The sequence below is a fragment of the Enoplosus armatus genome, chromosome 7, assembly GCF_043641665.1.
Source record: "Enoplosus armatus isolate fEnoArm2 chromosome 7, fEnoArm2.hap1, whole genome shotgun sequence".
Taxonomy (NCBI): domain Eukaryota; kingdom Metazoa; phylum Chordata; class Actinopteri; order Centrarchiformes; family Enoplosidae; genus Enoplosus; species Enoplosus armatus.
The window spans coordinates 9,815,741-9,838,792 of record NC_092186.1 but is presented as its reverse complement, the minus strand read 5'-3'; the positions used below and the strand labels follow the sequence as shown (position 1 = coordinate 9,838,792).

General features: G+C 40.5%; 2 protein-coding genes across 2 annotated transcripts in view; one reads left to right on the top strand and one right to left on the bottom strand.

Annotated features, from left to right (window-relative positions):
* Window positions 1-695: 695 nt before the first annotated feature.
* On the bottom strand, window positions 696-11,610 carry tm6sf2b (transmembrane 6 superfamily member 2b). The gene is made up of 10 exons (XM_070909450.1): window positions 11,531-11,610; window positions 9,578-9,681; window positions 7,096-7,193; window positions 6,773-6,876; window positions 6,101-6,183; window positions 5,585-5,709; window positions 4,486-4,587; window positions 3,587-3,679; window positions 1,691-1,810; window positions 696-1,008 (listed from the first exon to the last, which is right to left on the bottom strand). Exons 1-10 carry the CDS (start codon window positions 11,608-11,610, stop codon window positions 772-774), a joined length of 1,146 nt encoding a protein of 381 aa, XP_070765551.1. The 3' UTR covers window positions 696-771.
* A 3,219-nt stretch (window positions 11,611-14,829) lies between these two features.
* The window catches only part of sbno2b (strawberry notch homolog 2b), a 61,659-nt gene continuing 53,436 nt past the window's right edge, over window positions 14,830-23,052 (top strand). The window contains exon 1 of the mRNA XM_070909084.1: window positions 14,830-14,959. The gene's annotated coding sequence lies outside the window, so the exon portion shown is untranslated. The remainder of the gene's footprint in view (window positions 14,960-23,052) is intronic.

Below are 23,052 nucleotides of genomic sequence, written 5' to 3'. Positions count from 1 at the left end.
CTCCTTTGTCCTCACTGATTGGCTGAAAAGAACAGTGAACAGGTTCGATGAACTATGAAACAAGACATTGGCCCAATCCCGACCCCCCACCCCCCACCCCCACCCCTTGGCCCTACCTCTAGTGGCCCTTCAGAACGGCTACAAGGAGTAGGGGTTGAAATCTTTACCACAGAAACGGGACTCCACTTGTTACGTCATCAGTAGCCGAGGATGGCAAATACGTAACACACATTGGCGAGGCTGTAGGCATTCCCATTCCGGACAGAGGTTTCCACAATGCTGGCGCCAGGTATGGTGTTACAGATGAGCGGGGAAGTGCAGAGAATTTCCTGCTGGATTGTTGTGGATGGGCCTAGGAGTCCACAGCCATGCTAACAGCTCTGTGAGGTGCTTTGAGCTGAATGCTAATGTCAGTAGCTAACATGCTCACAATGACAATGCTAGCATGTTGTTCAGCAGGTATAATGTTTACCACGTTCACCATCTTAGTTTAGCATGTTAGAATTTGCTAATTAGTAGAGCTGAGGCTGAGGGGAATGTCATCAGTTTTGCAGATATTTGGTCATAAACCAAAGTACTGGACAAATTAAAATTTTGACCTCATCAAAGTTTTGGAAGCAAACATTTAAATAACCACTCATTCCAAAGATGTTGAGCAAAATAATCTTGTATTTTGGCATTTTGAAATATGGCATTTGAAATAAAACAACTTTTCATGAATCATCAGTAAGTAAGTAATTAACTCCAAAGGTCAGAGAAAATTAAGAATTACTATTTGTCTTTGTACTTTGTATCTTTCTCCTCGCTGTTTGGCAAACCTGTCTGCCCGGGAAAGGGGGCAATCTTCAGGAAAAAATAGGGGTTACTGTGAACCCGCAAGGCCACCAGGATGGGAGTGGCCGCGTAGAGCAAGTTAGCTGCCAGCACAGACCAGAAAGCATCATTTGGGATGCGAAATGGAGCCGTGGTACGAGGGTGGAGGGACCCCCCGATGTGAGCCCACTGGCACTACAAGGAGACAGAGACAGCAAGACAGAAGAGTTAGACTGCATTGTTGTGAACTAATTCTGCATATTGTACCTATCAGCACTGATACCTGCACTATTGTCTGTTTTGTTCTGTTTTCACACCAATGACAGGTCATTTGAAACCTATTTCTTTCCACAAACCCTCCAGGGAATGCACTACCTTGAGTCTCTCTTCCACAGTCATAAGCCTACTGTTAAAATATACAGAGAAGGATCCTTGAAGGAAAGATAAGCCACTGCACAGGAGACGCACAGACTTAAGAGGCAGAAAACAGGGAGAGTAGAATCTGCAACCTCTTATGAACAGTAAAAGAAGGCTTTAATCAAGTTCCTCATGGTTCATGGCTCCAGTCTTGAGTGGGAGAAAGCACCGCCAGTTTGTTTATTACAGAAAGTATGCTTCAAAGGACAAATGAGGTCCAGGTAGTTATTAGCAGGATCAGAGCTCACTACAAGGAGTTTAATAGCAGTGACAGACGTCTTTGTACTGAACGTAAACTGCTGATGAAAACTATAATCAATCTGTAGCAGTAATTGTCGCAATGGCTTAATGCAATGCTACAGACTGTCGGGGCAACCCACGTCAGTATGCAACACCTGCATCCCAAACTATGTATTCAGAGCCAGTTTCACTTATCGACTGTTTGTCTTCACGGTGTTACCTGGATCATGGCTCCGGCGAAGAACACAGTCCAGTCTGACATCCATGTGCACCCGGGCTTGAGGAGACCGTAAACAAACGCACCCAGCAGAGGCAGTCCATAGAAGAACAAGTGTAGCATCTATAAAAACAAACGCAACAGCATTTTAGTTTAAAGTAACTGTGAGCAACAGTTTCCCCTCCACATTTTGAATGACTTTACATAAATTCTGTGGTTCCGTACTAGGTGAGTTGTTGGTGTATATATTATAGTGTATACTCCAGTGAATGGGGAATCAGAACATAGTCCAGAAAGACTTTCCCCTCCATCACTGTCAGTCTATGTTGTTGTTGGGCCTCGACCAGCACTCCAGTAGACGATTAATACAGTACATCCTCATTCTCCTCTGGCCTAGACTGCACTTCACCTACTACTCTCACTGAATACAGAAGAGGGCTGCTTTTAAATGTGGAAATGGAAACACCCTCAGAATAATTTGCAGCATAAAAGCAGTATGGACTACTAGTATGGAAAAATACTTGAAAACTGCAGCATAAGCAAAGTAAAAGTTAACAAGTATTAGCAGTAAAATATAGGTATCAAAAGTAAATGTACTCAGTTTTTTCCCTTCTAGAGCATTCAATCATTAAAGTACTTTTACAGTATTTTGATGTTGTATATGAACCAGGTGTCCCTGGGTCCAACTACGTCCAGCCAACTGTGCATCATTTTATCTATTTTAATCTAATCTCATGTTGAACGTAACATTTTGTTCTGCAATGTGACTAGGATCTGCTGTCATAAGTCAAATGTAGTGAGCAAAAAGAACATTTCCCTCTGAAATGTAAAGAAATAAAATGAGCTCTCACAAAATGGAAATAAAGTCTCAGTATCTCTAAACTGTTCCTAAGTGTGGCGCCGGAATATTTGACTCAAATTTGCGCTCTCAGCACAAATGACTATTTCCACACAAGGGTCATTACAGAGACTGCCTTGACCTTCAACTTTAAATATTTGGCGCATGAAAGCCAGCTTCCCACTTTATAAAACCCTCAAATTATACCACTGAACAGTTTCTTTTCATTCTCAGTCTGAGTCTAGATGAACTCTAATGAGTTCAGCCCAGAGCCTGAAAGCCAATCACATATGCCCTTCAGTCTTTTGTTGAAATGTCTTTTTAGTACTGCCATGGTAATCTGTCACATATCGTTCATCATCATCAATGAATAAGGAGGTCAGTCACTGCAGAAACAGAGTAACCCTGAGCAAAAAAACAAACTTCACACCAACACATATACACAAGCACCCATCAGCCAATGCTAGACACATACACACACAGATTTGCAAAGGCCGCTAACCAAGACATACTTTCACATGCTGCACACACACCCTCCTCCCACCCAGTGAGATGCTGATGGGGGGCTCTGGGCGAGGGATTAGTTTATCAAGTTCTCAGCATGCGGTTCGTCTGTCTGATCAATGACTTTCAATTGTGCCTGGACTGCAGCCCCGACAAGGTCTTTGGATAACCTATTGACAAAGCTGTGTACGCCGAACAAAACACTACAAAATCCACAGCCGCGTAGGGTCAGGAGCAGAAAATAAAAGGAGAGCAGACCCACCGCCAGTCTCGGTAATAATCTGTTATCCATCTTACGCAAATGAAAGAGGGAGACAAAGATGCGCTGGCCTCTCAGCCCTCGCTCATTGTTGCTGTAATGATGAAAAATGGCTCTGTAATCAGCTGCGAGCTAAAAGAGTGGAGTCGATAAGGGCAAGCTTCCAGCACAATCAGAGTGATATCCATGAAAGCAGAGGTCCATTAAGTGGCTGGTTATTTAAAACAGGAGAATTCAGGTGCTGCTGCAGCAGACACAGAGGCTGAGTGTGGAGACAGACAGAGAATAAAGCACCCACCATAACTCTGGGGTAGCCCACAGGATCCTTCAGGTAGGGCTCATAGTGCCTCAGGTAGATGGAGCAGGCTTCTAGTGGAGAGTCCAGAGCCACCTACAGAGGGTGGACAAAATAACACGAACACCTCACAAGAGAATGACAACACCACAAACTACACCTGCAAGTTACAATAGATTTGAACATCTCTCTGACACTGTCCACATAAAGACAAGGACTTTCAGTATCATGAGTGGTAATTAGAATGAGACATTGCACATGGTTGCTGGAATACTTAGACATTTTGGGAAACAAACTTATTTGCAGGGAGTTAGATGAGAGGATTAATACCACATATCTGTCCAGTGAATGTAAAGCCAGTGTAAGCCGCCGGTTAGGTTAACTTAGCTTAGCACAAAGACTGTAAATAGGGAGAAACAGCTAGAAAGGCTCAGTTCAAATGTAAAAACAATCCGCCTACCACCAATTAACAACTTATATCTTGTTTCTTTAATCCGGTGAGCTTTAGAGGTGCTGGTAGGCAGATTTTTTTTTTTACGTTAGAACAGAGCCTTTCGAGGTGTTTCCAGTCTTTGCACTAAGCTAAGCTAACCGGTTGCTGGAGGTAGCTTCATTTACCGCACAGACATTACTGTAGTATCCATCTTCTCATCCAACTCTTTTGTTTCCCAAAATTTTAAACTATTCCTTTTCATTTAATAATATTCTTTTATTTGAATATGAAATTTGTAGTAATTATGTTAAAACACACGATTCATACATCATTGTTCGATGCTTTAACATCAGATCCTTTTCAGAGAAGAAACATAACATTATCATGTTATCATTTCTACATTGAAGTAAAACAAAACAAAATAATACATGCTGTTTAAATCCGTAACATGGATGTGATGTGCACACACCAAGCCTCTGAGGACGGTGAAGGCCATGGCAGCTAACAGGAGCGGCACCAGGATCAAATCCAAGGGACGCCAGATCAGCTTCATGCTCTGAGCGTGCTGGGCCTGTGGGGAGATGTCAACACAATGTACAGCATAGAGCTGGTTAGTCAAGGTCGTGGTTTCACAGCATACTCTCACGTTAATGAGACCTGTGTCTCTACACAGTGGAATTAATGTGTGACTGAGGCTTCTCTGTCCAGGTATTCATAGTTCTTAAACCTGCATTTAATGATGTTGATATGATGATATAAATGATAAAAGGAAACAATCTGTAAACACAACGTTGACATATCATCACCACTGAAGTTGATATGATGAACTTATGGCAGTTACAGAACAACATTAGCATTCATGTGAAGTCCTGTTTATGTCCACCTGATGAATGTAAGTCTATACTCTTCTTTTAGCTCTGTTTTGCTCTCCATCAACTCCTGAAGGAAATATCTGGCTTTTTAGCTGCTCCACTATGTTCATTAGTCGCTAACTTTGTTTGTCTGCCATTTGGTGCTGGGCGGGTAGCATACAGTCTGTTCATCAGAGCTTTTTTTGCTGAAAAAAGCTTCCTCTTCAGCCAAACACGATGCAGATGTGAGTGAACCAAAACAGTGAGCTGAAAGACGCTGAAAAGCTCTGTAGAGTTGAGGGGAACTGCAGATTTGGGGGTTGATTCTCTGTGTGAAAGTGACCCCTTTCACATATAAGTAGTCATGTGGCTAAATTATGTGCTACTGTGTGTTATACCCTTAAGATTGACTCAGGACAATTACTGCATAATGTGATAGGAAGTGGCGAACATATCATTCTGAAATGTGGTGAAACAGTGTTGCTCCATTTGCTAACAAACTCTGATTATCTTCCAGATTCAGGCGAGCACAACACACATTTCCACTATCACACCACAGGAAATAACAGCAACTCACTAATATAAATGACTTACTTGGCTGCCCTTTGTTACCTTTCATGCTCTAGATCATATTCAACTGGATTGCGCTGTATGTTACCCTGATTAAATACATTCAGCAAACACTACTCCTCAAAACAATTCATGCGTTAGACTTACATTGTATCCACCGATTAGTGGTCTGTCCTTGGGCCTGGTAAATATTGTGAGCGCTCCCCATACAGGCATCAGAAGGAAGAGAAAGTTGAGCCAGAAGGCTGGACGGATCTCTGACCCATATTTACCTGCAATAAAGAAACACAGAGAGACTTTTATCAGTTCATACTCACCCATACAAAGACACAGGATAATTAAACTTCCAAATAAAACCTCTACAAGGCAAAGGCATACAGTACAGTATGTCTATGATAACACAAAAGAGAGCTCAACGTATTGCCTGAAGACAAGTTTGATCTCGTGCGTTATATATGCAGTTTGAAATGCCAACAACAGATGCTTTAAGTCTGTTTCCTGCTTTGTTCTGTGGGTTGTGACGGGAGGCGAGTCATGGGGCGTGTGTGTAGTTCGTTGGCAGGCTGAACTGTGACACTGATGGTACATGGCAGTGCAGATGTTCACTTGATTAAAGCTTGTCATCACGAGACTGGTAGAGGGGGAATGGAAGATGAGGCTCACCTGCCACTATCCCGGCAATAAACACACTCATGTTGGCACACAAAGAGCCAGCCCAGATCAAGCCCAGGGTACGGTAGGCTTTCCTGAGAGAGAAACCAAAAGACAAGGGCGATTATACTATTGTAGAGATGGCAAACCAAGTCTGATAAACCAAGGGTTGGTCAGTTGAGGTATCACATGGTTCTATAATAGTACAACTTCTTACACATCTATCGACACACAATTTCTCCCAGTAGTAAAAAGCTGGCATTGTTTAAAAGAGGATTTCATTTCCATGATAGCGGCTGCCCCAAGGCAATGCTCCCTCTGAACTATTGAACTCACTGACTGCACTTTATGACTAACTCACTCTAGAGGGCCCTCTGTTTTCTAAAAATACAGTTTTATTCAGGCCATTTTGTGGATTTTATGTGATAAATGCACCCCGTGAATCTCAGCGGTGAAACTCAACTGTATTTACTATTTCTTTAAGAAAATCAAATATATGAAAATAACAGGTTTGAAGCCTATCATCTTATTACTGAAATGTATTACTGCTACATCCAGACTTTCATACATACAGCTTCCACAACCTCCTAATTTGCTCAGCCGAAGATCTCTTTATAGAAATTTGAGGCATTTTGGGATGGAGAGCAGAATAAATGAGCTTGATGTGACTTGACTGTCACCCACCTGTCTGTTATCCTGCTGATCATCACCAGGTACATGATAAAGTGCGCTATTCCATCCCAGTAGCACATCATGATGGCGTAGGCTGTTCCCAGATAGGGTTCTCCCTAAAACACATTTAGACATTGCATGTATAGTGTGTTAATGAGAGACAGTGAGTAAAAATTGAGCTTTTTTTGCTTTGATTTGGTGTTTGTTTAATAGTCTCCACTATTTCCTGTATAATCTTTCCAAAGTGTTTTAAGTCCAGGCAAAGACAGTGATGTCTTTGTGCACCAGGTAGAAATTATCATCAGCATTTTAGATGTGAGAATAAAGAAACCTACTGTCTTTTGGTAGAATTCCATAAAGCCGGAGATAATGCCGTCATATTCCAAGGCACTCGTCAGATCAATGACACAAGTAAAGGAAAATTCAGCAAAAACTGCAAAGGCAAGAAACAGTACAGGGGAATGAAAGCGTCTACCTGATACTGGCTCATTTAAAAATTCATTTTGTGTCAGGTGTGTGTATGTACGGGGAGGTGGGTGGTGGGTAACAGCTTCAGACTCTAAAGTAAAACTTGCAGGACTCAGGAAACCATGACACGATAAGCAGCTTTGTCAGCTTTGAACAGACGTCATTCAGAAGCCACTGTGATTTTGAAAGTTTCATGTAATTACTCAATCTGCTTTGACTACCTACTTTGAAAAATACATACGCACACACAGAGTATTAGCAGAGAATGGCAGAGAGCCTCATGTATCCCAAACTTCTGTCTAACTCCCAATCTTTTTCCAGCTTTTCAATTCACTATTTTCAAGTTCAAAATATTTCCCTTCAACTGATTAGTCATTGATTTATGGGGGAGAAAATTATGTTTTGAGCAGGTAGGCTGGAGGCATGGTTATATTGAGTCCGTGGTTAACAGCCTTCTACTGTCCTCAGGTTAAGTCCACAAGTCAGAATTATAAGCGTAGAGCTGCACAAACACATGAGCGGCATATGGGTCTTGCTAATACTTAAGTATAAGCTCGTGGCCACACAGGCAAAAAACTGAAAAACTGTTAGACTCTTTTATCAAAGGTTCTACTCCCTGTGGGCTTTTTGCAAGAAGTTTTGAGGGCTGAAACTTTTACTCTATACCCACACTCAAGCACTAAAATAACAGAAACAGCGTGCCCTTCCATATAATTTGCATGTGTCACTACACAACAAGTGTGCATGCACCTGCAACTCTATTTCCAGATTCACAGACTTTCTTTACAAGTGACTGGATCACTAAAAAATGGGGCTTTGGGCATGATCCAACCCTTTATTATTGTGCATCAGTGAGGCCATTGGTGGACCTTTTGAAGGCAGAAATCTCACTGGTGAACAATAAATGGACCACAGCACACATCAACTTATCAAAACATTGGCTACAGCATGTTGGAGACAGATGATCATGGGAGAGGTTGCGTGGCTCGGACCACAACGAGCTGTAGTCAGTGTGCAGTACAGCATGAAATTTAACACCGCAATATAATTGTGGAGTATAACAACCTGCTCGGACACACACATGGTACCTCTGCTGTCCATGATAAACTGCCAAAGGATTTTATAGTGGATAACATGCCCGTTGGACTGTTAATGACTGTAAAAATGTTGCCTGGACTGATTAATCCTGGTATCAACTTCACTGTACATATCCACGATGTGGGTTAAACAATGCAATATAAACAATTATTATCAAACACAATTGGGATGAACAGAGACAGAGCATCCACACATAAATGTTGGAATCAGTTCATAGGGAACAGCTTTAAAAGCCATTACAGTGATTTGCTGTCTGGACTTTGCAGAATGTCATTATAAAGTGAATCACTGTGGGTTGTGACACGGGCCTCTCTCTGCAGATACCGCTGCTTAAACCGCTGTATCACATCCTTCCTATCTGTCCTTCACACACTCTTTGAACACAGATGCACATATTACACACACACGCACACACACACACACACAGACACACACACACACACACATTTTGTCTCCTCCTGTGTAGCAGTGTCTCTGTAATCCTCAGGACAACCAGGTTTATCTCTGACATCTGACAGGTGAGATAGCAGGGGGATTATGGCTCTCTATCATTGAGAAGAGCCTGCCACAGCTTTGTCCTCATTGTTGTGGTTCTACACAACACCAGCATTGCCTTGGGCACCACCTACATATACCATATATCACCTTGTTTCTGTCCCACTAGCATAGCCCCTGGCATCAGCTGCACGGATGTGTTTGTGGGGATATCCTTAGCTAGAAATGGAGACCATATTTGACCGATAGCTATACAAATAACATGACACAAATCACAGAAAAGCTTAAAAGGACCAAACTGAATACAAGTCCTGGCATTTAAAGTAAGTCAGTAGTGGACTATGAGTTTGCTTCTGTATGACCATTCTCCAACAGCTGTGATTTTGCTTCAAGGTCAATGAAGGACTCGGTCTCAAAAGAGTAGCTAAGAGGTTAAGTGAGTACAAGTACCGTGAAGGTCCTCAGCTTGCAGAGGGGATTGGGTCAGTCATGCCTCAGAAAAGTCTGACTAAGCTTTGCTCTGAGCCTGATCAGTCTAAGCAGCTTTTAACATATCAGGTGAAATCATATAAAACACAATTCGTTTGTTTTCACAGCGACACAGCGTGTAGCAAGAGAAAGCTCTGGAAACCCTTTGTTGGGAGTTGGAATGGGCTCCAGCACAATACATAGTAGTTATTAACCTCTGTACGTAGTCAGTGTATTTGGAAATGTGTCGCAAGTAAGTTGGGAAATGCACATAGTTGTGTTAATTACCAAAGAATAAGACATCTTTTGGTGGGTTGCCACGAGTGATGAGGAAGTAGAACAGAAACACTATCACCAACACAGCAACGCCGATCCCCAAGATCACGTAAGGCCTGCGAAAGAAGAGAAATACACATTGTCCATGTTTTTAACATAATCTCACTGCTGACACCGCACTTCCAGACATCTCCCTCTGATTTTCTGCTTCATTCTCTTTACTAATTAGTTCCTCCTGTGGAAGTTGTGCCAGACTTTTCCGCAGTGCTAAATTAGTATATGATGATGAATGGTCACCAAGAATGATAATCACGCAACACCCGCACTTAGCGCCGGGAGAAATAATGCAGAAGTGTGAAGGGAAATCTGTGTGATAGATGGTAAAGGCACTGATTCCTTGTGAGATGACAGCGTCACATTGAATGAACCCTCCTGATCTCCTGCCAGTACAAGCACCTTTTAAAAATATATTAAGTTTGAAGCGTCACTCGGTCCTGACATTTGGCAGGCAAATTCAGATCCTGTTTTGCTGGTATTGATCTGATAAAACTTGCATTATTTGCATTGGATGGCTTGTTTTTGCAATAGTCAGTACTTTCAAAACCTTATAATTAGCTGGCTAGTCTGATGGGGGTATCCAATTTTTTCAAAAACAAAGTTACAGAATGATGGTATTGACCCATATTGTATACATCTAGTATGCATTACAACAACTTTCCCTTGTTAAACTCAAGATCTGCATTATTCCACCTCTCATGCTGCTTTGGTGGTATGCCTACCAGTGGCTTGCAAAGCACAGCTTAACAAAGGCATAATCAATCATAGGCAAAGGTGTGGGAAGCAGCAAGCTAAGGCCATGTTAGTTCTGCACTACCCTCCGTGTTTGCTGGTCAAAGGTACCGCTGCCTTGCACTGGAAAAGATTAATGTGCTCAAGGTATCTCCTAGTAAACAACATTACATCCTCGGAAAACTCGCAATGTGTGCTCACAGAAGAAAAAAACAAATGCTGTGAGAGCAAAGGGAGGCTCTCTTGCTACCTCTCCAATTCAACAGTACAGGAAGATTTATGCACACAATACTGTTTGTTTGCAGAGTAGAAGAGCATGAGGCATACTGTATGTCAAGAGCAATTTATCAAACTCTTCTGTGCAGTCTGCATTGATTGTCAATGTCCACACACTCAAAAAAGAGCCAGTAGGGATATTCACACAGGAGGAGTATAAAAGTCTGTCAGAAATGAGAAATATCTTGTGGTAAAAAGTGTGAAGGAGTGGCACTTGTATTTTACCACTAGCTCTGTTTATTCAGCCTATAGTGTTGCAGTATACAAGCATCAAACGTTGACAATACTATAAAAGCAGTATCCCAATAAACAGGCAAAACAGATAAGCCTTGAATAAGAAAATTATCCCTTACAGCATAGAAAAGTAATTATCTACAACATAATATCAGATTATCTCCACAAATTCTGCTCACATTGCCTTCTTTCTGCTCCCTATTCATTCTCTTGCCCCTCCAAGAAATGTCAGGTTTAATAATCAAAAGAGTTTACGCAACTAAAGACACAATTGACAAATACACTCTGAAAATCATGGTCAAGGAATTATGAGGTAGTCACAGTCAAACACAGACAGTAACATACCTTCAGTTTTAAGCTTACACTGTGCTCTAGTGGTGGTAAAGTATACTGTCTGTCATCACCTGCACAAGTATACATTTATATTCTTGTGATTCTACTCTAATTGTAACAGTTTTAATTGTATATGAATACATGTTAGTACAGTTAATAATCGTATGTGTTAATAATATTCTTATAAATAAATATAAAAGTTATTACTATCATTTTATAGCAATAATTTACAGCCTTTCCCCCAAAACAGAAAAGTGTGGACTTATAACAGTACAGTATATTGACTGTACGTAGAAAGTGAGCGATAAGAAGTCAGTGAATGTTACGACTTACTCTTGAAATTCAGGAATGGTGTTCATGGCATAAAGAATGCCAAGGGCAGAAAATGAAAATAAAAAGACAAACGTCTCCATGTCTTCAAAAGCTGTTCAGCCTCCCTCCCAGAATCCACACCACTGCTGGAAATACAATACAGTTCTCGGTTTTAAGTCAAAACAATCTGCTCTAGCAATATAAACACTGGAACAAATCAAATAGCTCTTTTGAGTAAAATCAAATGTCATAAATGTCATGACATAAAATCCCAAATGAGAATTGCAATTTTGAATAGAATGGAAAAGAAGCAGAGCAGGCTCTTACCGTCTGGCTACCCTTTCGGTGGATTAATCAAATTACAGCTGGCCTAAGGCTCCCATGGCCTTTACTGGGAAAGTAATGAAGTGGAGACAAAGAAGCTTTTGGGGGAAAAGTTATGCAATTTGGTTTTGTCAGGGATTTACATAAGTCGTATTAGAGAATAGGCCTACATTCCACTTCATACAGCAACACACTTTCAAGTTGCACTGATTCCTGCTCTTCAGAGCACTTATAGCTGTGTTTTATTAAATGTGTGCTGTCTATGATATACTCACAAATACTAACATTGTTGTACAAATTGTATGCATGTGATATCGCTATATTATTTTTAGGGTGTCAAGGACCAAAGTGAATTGGAAACCCATTATTTTAGTGGGCTCCTATATTTCTTTCTCCCTCTAATTATTCCATCCAGCAAAAGTTATGGACACCTCCTGGCCTAAAATATATGGAAATGTCCATCTATTAAAAGACATTTTTGCATTTCAGTAGGTCCAAAAGAAGCCCAACAAATGCAAATGGGTTAATTATCCCATAATTGAAACTGACCACCAGTTTTGCTTCTTCTACAAAGGTTATTCAAATGAAGGAAGTCTTTTTGGCATGTCCTCTGAACTGACAGTGCATGTATTGTACTATTTACAGGAACTAACAGTTATTGCAGACCATATAATTTTGTCTGTGACATAATTAGAGGGGACACAAACGGGAAGTGGGAAATATTTCTGCAGTGCTTACTCCACACACAATCAAAATTGCTAAATGGAGGCAAATGCTCATTGTGCCTGTGTGTAATGTGTCTGCATTATATGCTTTTGCTCAGCTCCTGGAGTTACCGCGTGCTAGTTATATTATCAATGACTTTGCTCAAACAGCCTCGACTTCAAAATCCAGTTCACTTCAAACCAAGTGTTTGCAGTTTGATTCCAGTAGGGTGCGCCAAATTCAAAGGAAAAGAGCAGACTCCTCACCAATGGGGGAAAAAAAGCTGTGGAATTACAGTTAGTTTCTGAGCTATAACATCAGGTATACTTTTTTATTAAAAAATATTACTTTATCATAATTGTCTAGGAGCTGCTACATTACAGGTATCTGCTGTTATTGTGTTGAACCAATTCTGATACAGTGAAGCTACTAAAGATCTAGAGCAGTGTTGGTCTGAACTGAAATTGTCCTCAGTGATGAGCTAACATGCATTATAAAAGTGTAACTAAAATGTGCCAGGATGCATTTATACTGCCTTTACATCCTGTATCATCAACCACCACCTTGCTGACATGAGACAACAACAATATCAGACAGGAAAGACAATGCGCAACCCTGCTAGTATCTTTCACAAACAGTACCTTGAATTTGAAAACACACACACACACATGCGCGCACACACCACCCTTTACTTCCCACCACCCTCCTTTGTTGGGAATAGGGGGGGGACTGTTATACCAGGAAAGCAGTGGCAGTGTGTGTTTGCTGGAAACAACTGGAGCTCTTCCAGCTCTGTCGTTCAATAATGTGAAATGGACAGATGGATGCCAAAATAAGAAAGCGACCTGCAGAGGGAAGATGAACATGTTCTCCATTTAACGAAAATGAAATACGCTTTTATACAATAACTGTCTATGGGGAAGGAGTCCAAGTGATTTTCTAAAATGAAAATATCATATATGAAACAATAACAAAAAATATTTGGTTTCAGTTGCACAAATAATCATACACCCAAAAAATATAGAAAGGCTGAGCATATAACATGACAATCCATGAGTCTTTTTTTATTTCATATTTTCATAATCTACCTTATTCTCCTTTTTAGGACATTTATGCTCTATATTATATATCTTATTTGCTATTTTATGCAGATGTGCAATGCTTTTTCTTCTGAGTCATCACTGATTTTACCCAGTGAGCACTTTTCTGCATGAGTTAGTCATTAGCTTTGATTATCACTATGGTTAGTAGTAGGGGTGGTAGTTGAAGTCGTAGCAGCAGTGCTATAGTATTATGGTCTAAATTTAGGCCCATGGCCTCTTAAAGTGAGAGAGAAAACAATTGCAAAACCTTGTAAGTCCACAAATTATTAGTGAAGTTATATACTAATTAATTAATAAAAATTCAGATTTTCATTTGTCTTAGACGATTTAGTTCTTGTGCCAAGATGTCTGTTTTACCATGATTTATTGTTTTTTACTGAAGGAATGTGAGGGAACGTTGTCTGTGAATCTGAGGGTATTTTGGAGATGTTTTTAATTATCATTGCCACCACATCTTCCGACCAAAACATTTATTTTAAGTAATTCAAAGGTGGAAAAAAAACCAGAGAGACAAAAATAAAGGAAACCAAAAACTGAACTTCAACTAGAACAGCTAATTTTACCTGTGTTTCAAAAGCAGCCTTATGTGCTCTATACAGTAATACACACAAGAACAAGCATATTAATAACAGTTAGTGCCGTATGGAGAAACATTTATATATAGACCACTGTCCTGTCACAATTTGATTGTTAGGCCTGACTCAATTTTCAGTTTAATGGTTCAATTCACTTCAAAAGCCTTAATCTGTTATTAGGCATACAAATGTACACAAGGCTGTAGCCTACAGTATTGTACAAATCATACAATTTTTTTTTCATTTGCAGAATAGTTGTTGGTCTTAAACATAGGGTAGTTCATACAGTGTCATCTAAAAAATAAATAATAAGTAGTTATATTAAGCAAATTATTAACATTATACTACATCCCATTAAGATTTTCTATCTATATTTAATTCGTTGCCATTAGGGCCAATAACTGAGCTGTAACTGATTAAGTTCTCGTTTCATCTGCCATCATTTGTATTTATTTATTCTAATTTAGAGCGTTGGTTCAGATGTGCCAAGCATCACAATGATGAACTATTTATGGCCAGGCTGTTTTCTGCTCGCGATCATCAAGCGGCACTGCGCGTGACGACAACGGCGGAAATATTTTTTCGCTATTCAAAATGGCACCGTCTCAATCAGGAAGTGGAGAAAACAACTAAGAAGAATAAGTTGGATAAAATTCCTTATTTCAGTTACTTTGACGCGAGTCTTCGTTCAAAAGCAGCCCGTGTGCTCGGGGTTTGGATTGAGAATAAGCAACACGTTAACGGTAAGTGTAATTCGAGGATATTGTGAAAAGGCAAGCGACACATCGGCAGTCGCTTTATAACAAGATGCGTTCTGAGCAGCCTCTCCTAGGCGCGCACGTTTTTAACGACGGGCTACGCCGGTTCTTAAGCGGTTGCCTTGACTTAAGCGTTATCATAGGAGACGTTATCGGTAAACTTTGAGTTGAGACCAAGGGAAGTTCGGGTAGCTGTTGCAAATAAAAAAGACGTAGTACTGTCACGGCATTACTGTGCCACGGTCAAGAAATGGCCAGCAGCTAACTAAGCTAGCTAGCGCCGGTTACTTGACCAGTAAACAGCTATTGCTTTGATATTAGCTAACCACCAAGTAATGTGGTTCATCAAAAAATACCCATGCTAACATCACTTTTAAAAGAGTAACATGCTCGTTTGTGTACTTTCTATACAAATTAAAATTGTCATCCTGGTTTAAAAAAAAACAGCTAAGATTTCTCAGCAAATGGACGCTAGATAGCAACGTTATCTCATTAACATACGCAGACAATGTACAAAACGAACATACCCAGTCAGAAAACGGCTATGCTAACCTAGCTAGCACAATTAGCTATCAAACTGTGTTCGGTATTAGCAAACTAGTGTTGGATCTTACTATATTTTGCCGTTTGTGATTATTGACCGAGAATTTGACGTGGAGAACTCAGAAATGCTTTGTAGCTGACGTTAGCTTTCTTGCTAGTGCTTCTTAAATGTATCGTTTGCCGTTCGGCAAGCTAACAGCAGTGGCAGTAACACTGTAACGTAACGTTAGAGCTTTGGCTGCCTTCCTTTGTGCTCTACGGGACCAATGTGCCCCTGTACCTTCCTTCAGAGGAAACCACATTTCGGCATACTACGTTATTGATTGTGTGAAAACGTAACAAGTCCACGATGGAAACTTTACAATAGAAACACGACGAAAGCTCAGCAAAGTCTGAAGGCGAATGTAACGTTTTAGTATAATCTCAGGGCACCTTGAGTTAGTTGGAAATTAATGTATTTCTCACAAAGCTTTCAGGGATAGCGTTATAGCCCAAGTGTGTATGCCACGTATTATCATTAACGTTACATTAAAAAACGAGATAGGAAAAGTTTAAATCAACGTAGGCCTGGAAGTTGTATGCATTCTGAGTAACAATAAACTTTGGTCGACTACCCAGTCAGTGGTGTAATGGTAGCTAACAATAAGCTTTGTATGTTATACACATATGTATCATCACATATTTTTCCCTTGAATTATACAATGTTGGAGCTGTGTATGCATCAAGAATGAAAATATTTAAGTACTATGCCGCTGTACCACCATAGTAAAGGGTAAACATGTCACTGGTGTTTTCTTAAATTTTACGGCTTCTGTATTTTAAGGTGAAAATAAACATGTGATCTATAAATGTTGGCTTACTGTGTGACAGAAAGCCAGTATACTGGGATATTTGGGGGTGACTCCGAAAACTGGAGGAAATGAAAACAGCTCTCACAAAGCTGTCCCCTCTAGTTCTTTTTCTTTCCTGCAATTTTCACTCTTTAGTTTCCAGTACATCGTTTGCCTGCAGCCAAGGCTAGTCAGGCCTCACACAAGCCTTGACATAGTGGGTTGCTATGGTGGCTGGCTATTTTTCTAATTATGTCATTCCCCCCTTGTTGATGGATACTATTTGGTAACTGAAGTGAATGACATCCCTGGTTCCTGTCTTTTACTCGAGTGCCCTTAACCCCAGTAACAAGGTCTATGGCCGTGGTGTCATTTGCTGTCAAATTCCTCTTGCAGCCAGGTCTGTCTCTCCCTCCCAATGTAGGCTTTAATAGCAACGTGCAGGCTGTTAAACAATTAGATTGTCAAGCAGAAATACAGACCCAAAAAAACATATTTCCTTTTTTGTTTCACCTGTCCACAACCTAGAGTACTAAAACTGCATTATTATTATTAGAGGCCTGTTCTTCGACAGCCCTACAGGCAGGGAAATGACTTGGTCATATGGTGAACTTGTTTTGTTCTGTCTGTGCATTTCAGTACATGTAATACTGGCTACTTTTGTCAAGACAAACCAGCATGCCAAGTAATATTTTAAGGTAAATGCCTCACCACCTGTCCAGGGGTGTAAGCAGTCATAGTAAAGGTAACTTTTAAACAGGGCTTGTGTGTGAGAGTTAAGTTGCATGTTTGTGCTGCACAGCTCCCCCTTTTTCTAATTTCCCACTGTGTCAGACAATTGATAGCTGCTTGCCCTGCAGGCACGATGAGGGTCACAACACACCAGATCTGTTGATACTGTTTAGAACCTACAGGAACTGTAAGGATGATACACAGAGAACATGGGGGTGTTTCGCAGAGCAGGATTAGCAAGTTGGTCAGATAACTTAGAAGTGTTAAGACATGTCCTCTGAAATGTTCATTTTCATAAATTTAATGTCCAGGTTTTGTTTAATGCATTCAGATAATTATCACCAGGAAATGGCACAGTTTTTTTTGGTACCCCCTGGTAGAGTGAGCTCAAACAGATGTGATCCATAGCTCAATCGTGGCTCATGCTCCCTGCTCTCTGTGACTTGGCCTCCATTCTCCCTCTCCCTTCGTCTTTGCTAGCCCGTTTTTTCTCCCCTCCCCAATTGGTGCCAGTGATAAATCTCATTTATGGCCCGTGGTCTGATTAGAGTGAGAGTGAAAAATGTGGAGTGGAGGAGGGGAATCGGGGCTAGGTAATACATTTGATTCAGTTCCTGCTTTCCGGGAATCCTTCATTAGATAATAGTTCATGTATTAAACTTAACATGGATGTTTGGTCAGAAGAGAGTGAAAGAACGAGTGACAGTTCTTGGGAAGTATGTGACCATACTGTTCACTTCTACACTGTGTCAAGAAACAAACGGGTCCTTTTACGATGGGCTGTTTGAGTATCCCATGTCCCAACTAGTATCGCGACCTGAGGCTATGTGGATCGCTCCCAAGCCACATAAGAGCTAAGAGATGACTGAAATGCAGGAGAGCATGCCATACTCTGGCATTCTTCACCACTTTGCCTTATGGTTTTCTGTGGAAAAAGTGTGTCAACATGCTTCTTAGAAAAGCAAACAAGGATTTCAAAATGGGACTCATCCAGGAAGGAAATATGAGAGATATATTAGTGTCCACATTGACGGATGATACCTTGTGTGTCATTGTTTCAGTTATCAGCTTGGATTCATAACCAACCCCATGTTATAAACAGAGAAGGAAAAAACAAACCTGAACTGCAAAATGTTTTGCGTTGCATATGTGGTAGAGTCGTCATATATTCCACATTTACACCCAAAGACTCGTGATCAGCTAAGGTTTCCCAATACTGGGCTGTCCTGTCTGCACTCTTATAACAGACTTGATGACCCATGATATTCTTGGGTGGCGCCTTTAACAAAAGATAAGAACATCTAATGTGTGTTGTCCCTATTTAACTGGGCAACTTGTTACACACGGAGGTTCGACCCCAATCTCAGGGTGGGTTGTTGAAATAGTTCAAAAGTATTATTGGTATTTGCATATATGATAGAGGATACATTTTGATGTAGATTCTTACTTCTTCTTACTTTCATCTTTTATTTTTTGTCTCATCACTTCTGAGTGCAAACTTGATTGCAGAGGAAATTTCAGCATTTTCAAAAAAAAAGCTTTTATGCACACAGCTTTTAGTTTAGATCATTGTTGTTTTAAATTAAGTAGGTTAAAATTTGTTTAAGGTAAAATCAGTTATGAAATTCACAACCCAACTGCAGAAATGTTTTGCCAAATTTCTAGACAACCGAGATGCATGCACCTTTCTGCTCATCATTCATGAGTGCAACAAAACAAATAACCAAAGCATGTTTTTTGTTAAAAAAAAAAAAGGTGAACATATTGAGCCTTTTCTAAAATTGAGCCTTGTCTGTAGCTGGCTGCATGACCACAGTTGTTGAGTGTATTTGTAATTCTAAATGTTCGAAATTCTCCTTTGACAAACACTTTACAGGATACCCTAAGGCCTGTGTTTGGCCAATTTTATTGGGGACGGTACAGTATGAGTAAATATTTGCCATTCTTGTTTTCTAGGGGACTGACAATAAATTGATCCCCAGGATATTTATTTTAAATGTGTCCGTTGGGGAGAGAGAACATCTTGTTTACCACAAAAAGAACAAAAATCAGCCAATTCAGTTCATTTAAACCCTGAGCCCGACCTGGTCTGGACCTGCTTCATTCTGCCTTATATGTATTTGCACTATTGGCAGCTGGATTTATGTGTTCATCTTAACTTACCTTTGTCCTTAAAGAATGGTTCAATTAATCTCACAAGACATGATTCAGTTGGATTTATGTGTGTGTGAGGCAACAGCTTTTTCCTTGTCTTCAACCCATCCTTCACAGTTATTGAGGCACTGTTGGAGGTGGGATTTGTGAGAAGATTAAATGGATTTGAGCCAGAAGAGAATGGGTGCTGGCAAGCATTGCCACACTTTTTTACTAGAGTAGAATAATGCAGTACTACACTGGAATTCAGAATTCTTATGAAAGTGATATTGTTTACTTGCATAACCAAACCGATATGGAGTTGCTAGGCAATACGGAAATAGATATTTGAGCTTAAAAATAGTAATATGTATATTTCTTTACATGAACACAACATTTTAAATAAAGATAACATATGTAATGAGCTAATATACTTATATAATATGTTGTCGTTACTTTGCCTATTCACACACATGACACATTTCATTATTATTATTATTATTATTATTGTTTTTAATGTTATTATTATTACTTATGATTTTTTTTACACACTTGAAAGTGCACACCAGAGAATATTTTGTTGTCTCACTACCCTGACATGATATCAGGGCAATGTCTTGACAGGAGGAGTTATTAACCCAACTTGGCAAACTAGAAAACAACTTACAAAAATGTGATTTATGTTTGATTATAAGAATATCCTAGATACATCCCAGATGTGATCAGAAGAATGGAAGGTAATTAGTTATTATTTTTAATAATTATTTTTCGAGAAAGGATTGTGACTGTCCGACTAATTTTCTTCATTGTTTACTGGCTTGCAGTGGTGTAATTGTTCAAGAGTGCGATGGCAACCTCAGTCGATACCAGACAGATGAACTGCAGTTAGCATTGCAAAGTGGCACAGACGGACAGACACAGACAAGCTCCCTGACACTGTGCATGTGGTGCAATATTCTCATGCCTGCCAGAGAAGTGAGGTCAATCTGAGAGGAGTAGAGCACTGTCTGGATTTCAACAGCAGTAGGGCAGAGTTCAGAAAACTGAAACGCTTATATTGGCACCGTCCCTTACAGAATTTCACTCTCCTGTGTGTTTTTTCAGCACAGGACAGAACGATTATATTTTGGTGGTGTCATTTTTAAATTGTGTAAGAAGTACAAGCTATTTAGATTCTGAGACGCCGGTTTGCTCCAGTTCCCATTTCAGGACAAGCTTCAGTTGGTGAATGCCTCCTGTTTGTACTATGCAACATGCTATTTGGATAATTGGACTTACAGTTTCTGTTTGTAAGATCACAACAGCTATGAATACTCTTGCAAAGCATGTTTAAAACCTGTCTCGTATAAGGCACTCCAGTTCATCAGTCCAGGTTTGCTTCGCTGTGCTATGTTGTTTGCTTATGAAATGTGCATCTGATAGTTTTGCCCGGTGTTATGACTGACTCTCTGAATAACTACGACTGAGAGGGGTGGGTAGGGGGTGGAGATTCAGAGTCAGGCAACCAGCTGCCTCCGATCAGCAGCAGAATCCATCTGGGGGTCAGACTGGGTGAGCCAACGTCACCGGGTTGCTCAGGAGAGAGGGAGAAAGAAGAATGAACATAAGGAAAATGGGAACATGGAGACTTATGGATTGTGATGGAAATAGAAAAACAAATGGCTATTACTAGAAAGAAGGGATAGTGATGGAAATAGGGAAGCAGGCAATGTCACTGAGAGAATATCGGGCCGGTGACGGAGATGGTATTGAGTGGGTGACAGAAATGAAGATGGTCCACATTTTGAGAATCGAAAGGACCAATATGAGTAGAAAGTAAAGGTGGGAAGTATCTGATGCAGAGCGATAAAGCAAGCTCTACCACAAGAAAAAGAGGGGAATGGAGGAGCAGTGTGATGTCTGGGCTAATGTTTGCACATTAACAGGCAGCATTGCATTTACTGAGAAGAAACATGCTTATTTTGTCATTCTTATTTCACTGGAATTACAAGTAATCTGATAATTTAACTGTGAGATCCAGAATTGATAGCTTGCAAAATAATTACGTGCAAAAACAAAACTCTTTTAATGTTGCTATGTCCAGCCTTCTGTAGTCAATGAGTACTCTTGTATATTTGTTTAAGTAAAATAAGGTATGGTCTGTTGACCTAACTAGTTGAACCAGAGCAATGAAGGGTAAAGCGCTGCACACATGTGTCATCATCCTTCTATTCTGAGGAAATTAGATGACAGAGGAAAACGGGGCAAAGAGGCAGCTAAGTGGATCGTTCTCTCTCTGATCTAGTCAGCCTTTGATCTATTTCTGGTGGGTGCTGGTGGTGGTGGTAGAAGTTGAGTGATTTGCTCCTAAATGAGTGTCATCAAGCCACTGCAAACTTTTGTTTGTGATCTTTTTCTACTTCTCTGCTCTTTGCATCACTCTGCTACAGTCCTCATTGTCTGACTGTACTCTGCCCTCACCTTTTTTTCCTCTTTGCTCCCTGGCCCTCTCTCCCAGCCTGTCCTTTTTCTTTATTTACCACAACAAAGGCATCCTCTAAGCCACAAGAGCTTGATTAAGTTCCCTCTTTGTGGATAAATCACTTTAATGTCTCATTCAGCTGGCATTTGTGGGCACAAAGGTATTCATCATCGTGGCAAAATGGTGTGGAATAGCCACTTGGAGTGGGTTGATGATGAGCATGTAATTAAGATTAATCGTTATCCCTTGTAAGTAGCTAAATCTTTGAACCCTGCCTTTCAGTCAGACCAAACCATTCAAATGACTGCCCGGTTTGTTCAATGTGTTCCTGTGTCCTGTCCCACTCCAGAGAGCGTCTTTGATAAATATTTGAACGGGCGAAATGCAATAACAACAGGCTCTTAAAACCCAATTTGTTTCCATTTCCCGGCTTTTGATAAGACAGCAGATTCAGTTACACGGTCATTCAATCATTATTTTCCCTCCAGTGTCCTACCCCGTCACTGGGCTGTTCACAGCCCCTTTATGGCGATGTCTGTAATACTGAATGGACATTCTGTTTGTGGGGAACAGGAACAGATTGGTAGCTAATGTCTGTGTGTGTGTTGTGTGTGTTGTGTGTGTGTGTGTGTGTGTGTGTGCACAGAGGCAAGTATAGGCCTTTTGTGTCGAAAAAGGTGCCAATTAATAATGTAGGCTGTTTTGAATGACGAAGCCCTGTGTTTCCCTGGGAAGTAACTTGTTCCTTTTATGAATATTTCATCACAGTAGCTAATGAATCCAGCCAGTCTAGGCAATCATAACCAACTAACAGCCCCCTTGCTGCTCTGGTGTAGGGCAGCTGGGCCCTGATCATTTCTAACCTGATTACTGGTGATGCCGATGGACTGATTGGTGATGAGTGAGACATGTGCATTGGATTGAATGATTGTCATCAGCCAGCTTGTTAGTAGTGAAGACAGATGCCAACAGAGGGCTGTGACATGAGAAACTTTAGTGTACTATGCATGCACTCTTACTGTACATGCATGTGTATTGAAAGTGCAGCTTTATTACTTTGAACTTTGACTCACACATCAGCAACAGCTGTGTCTGCATTGGACTTGTACAGCCAGTACTGCTGTGCAAAATACATTGACTTGACGAGGTTTCAATCAGTGGCACGCACATAACGTGGAAATAGTCATAAGGCCAACGCAGAAAGTGGTGGAACTGAGAAACTCTGTTAAATGCATCTGCTGTGGACACCCTCTGTGCCACATGGAGCAGATTTTGAGAATGTGGTTAATGAAGATGAAGCAGAGCTGTGTGTTTGAAGGATTGTCTCAGTACCTTTTTTAAGAAGGATTTAGTACAAGGCCCAAAGAAAAGCGATGAGG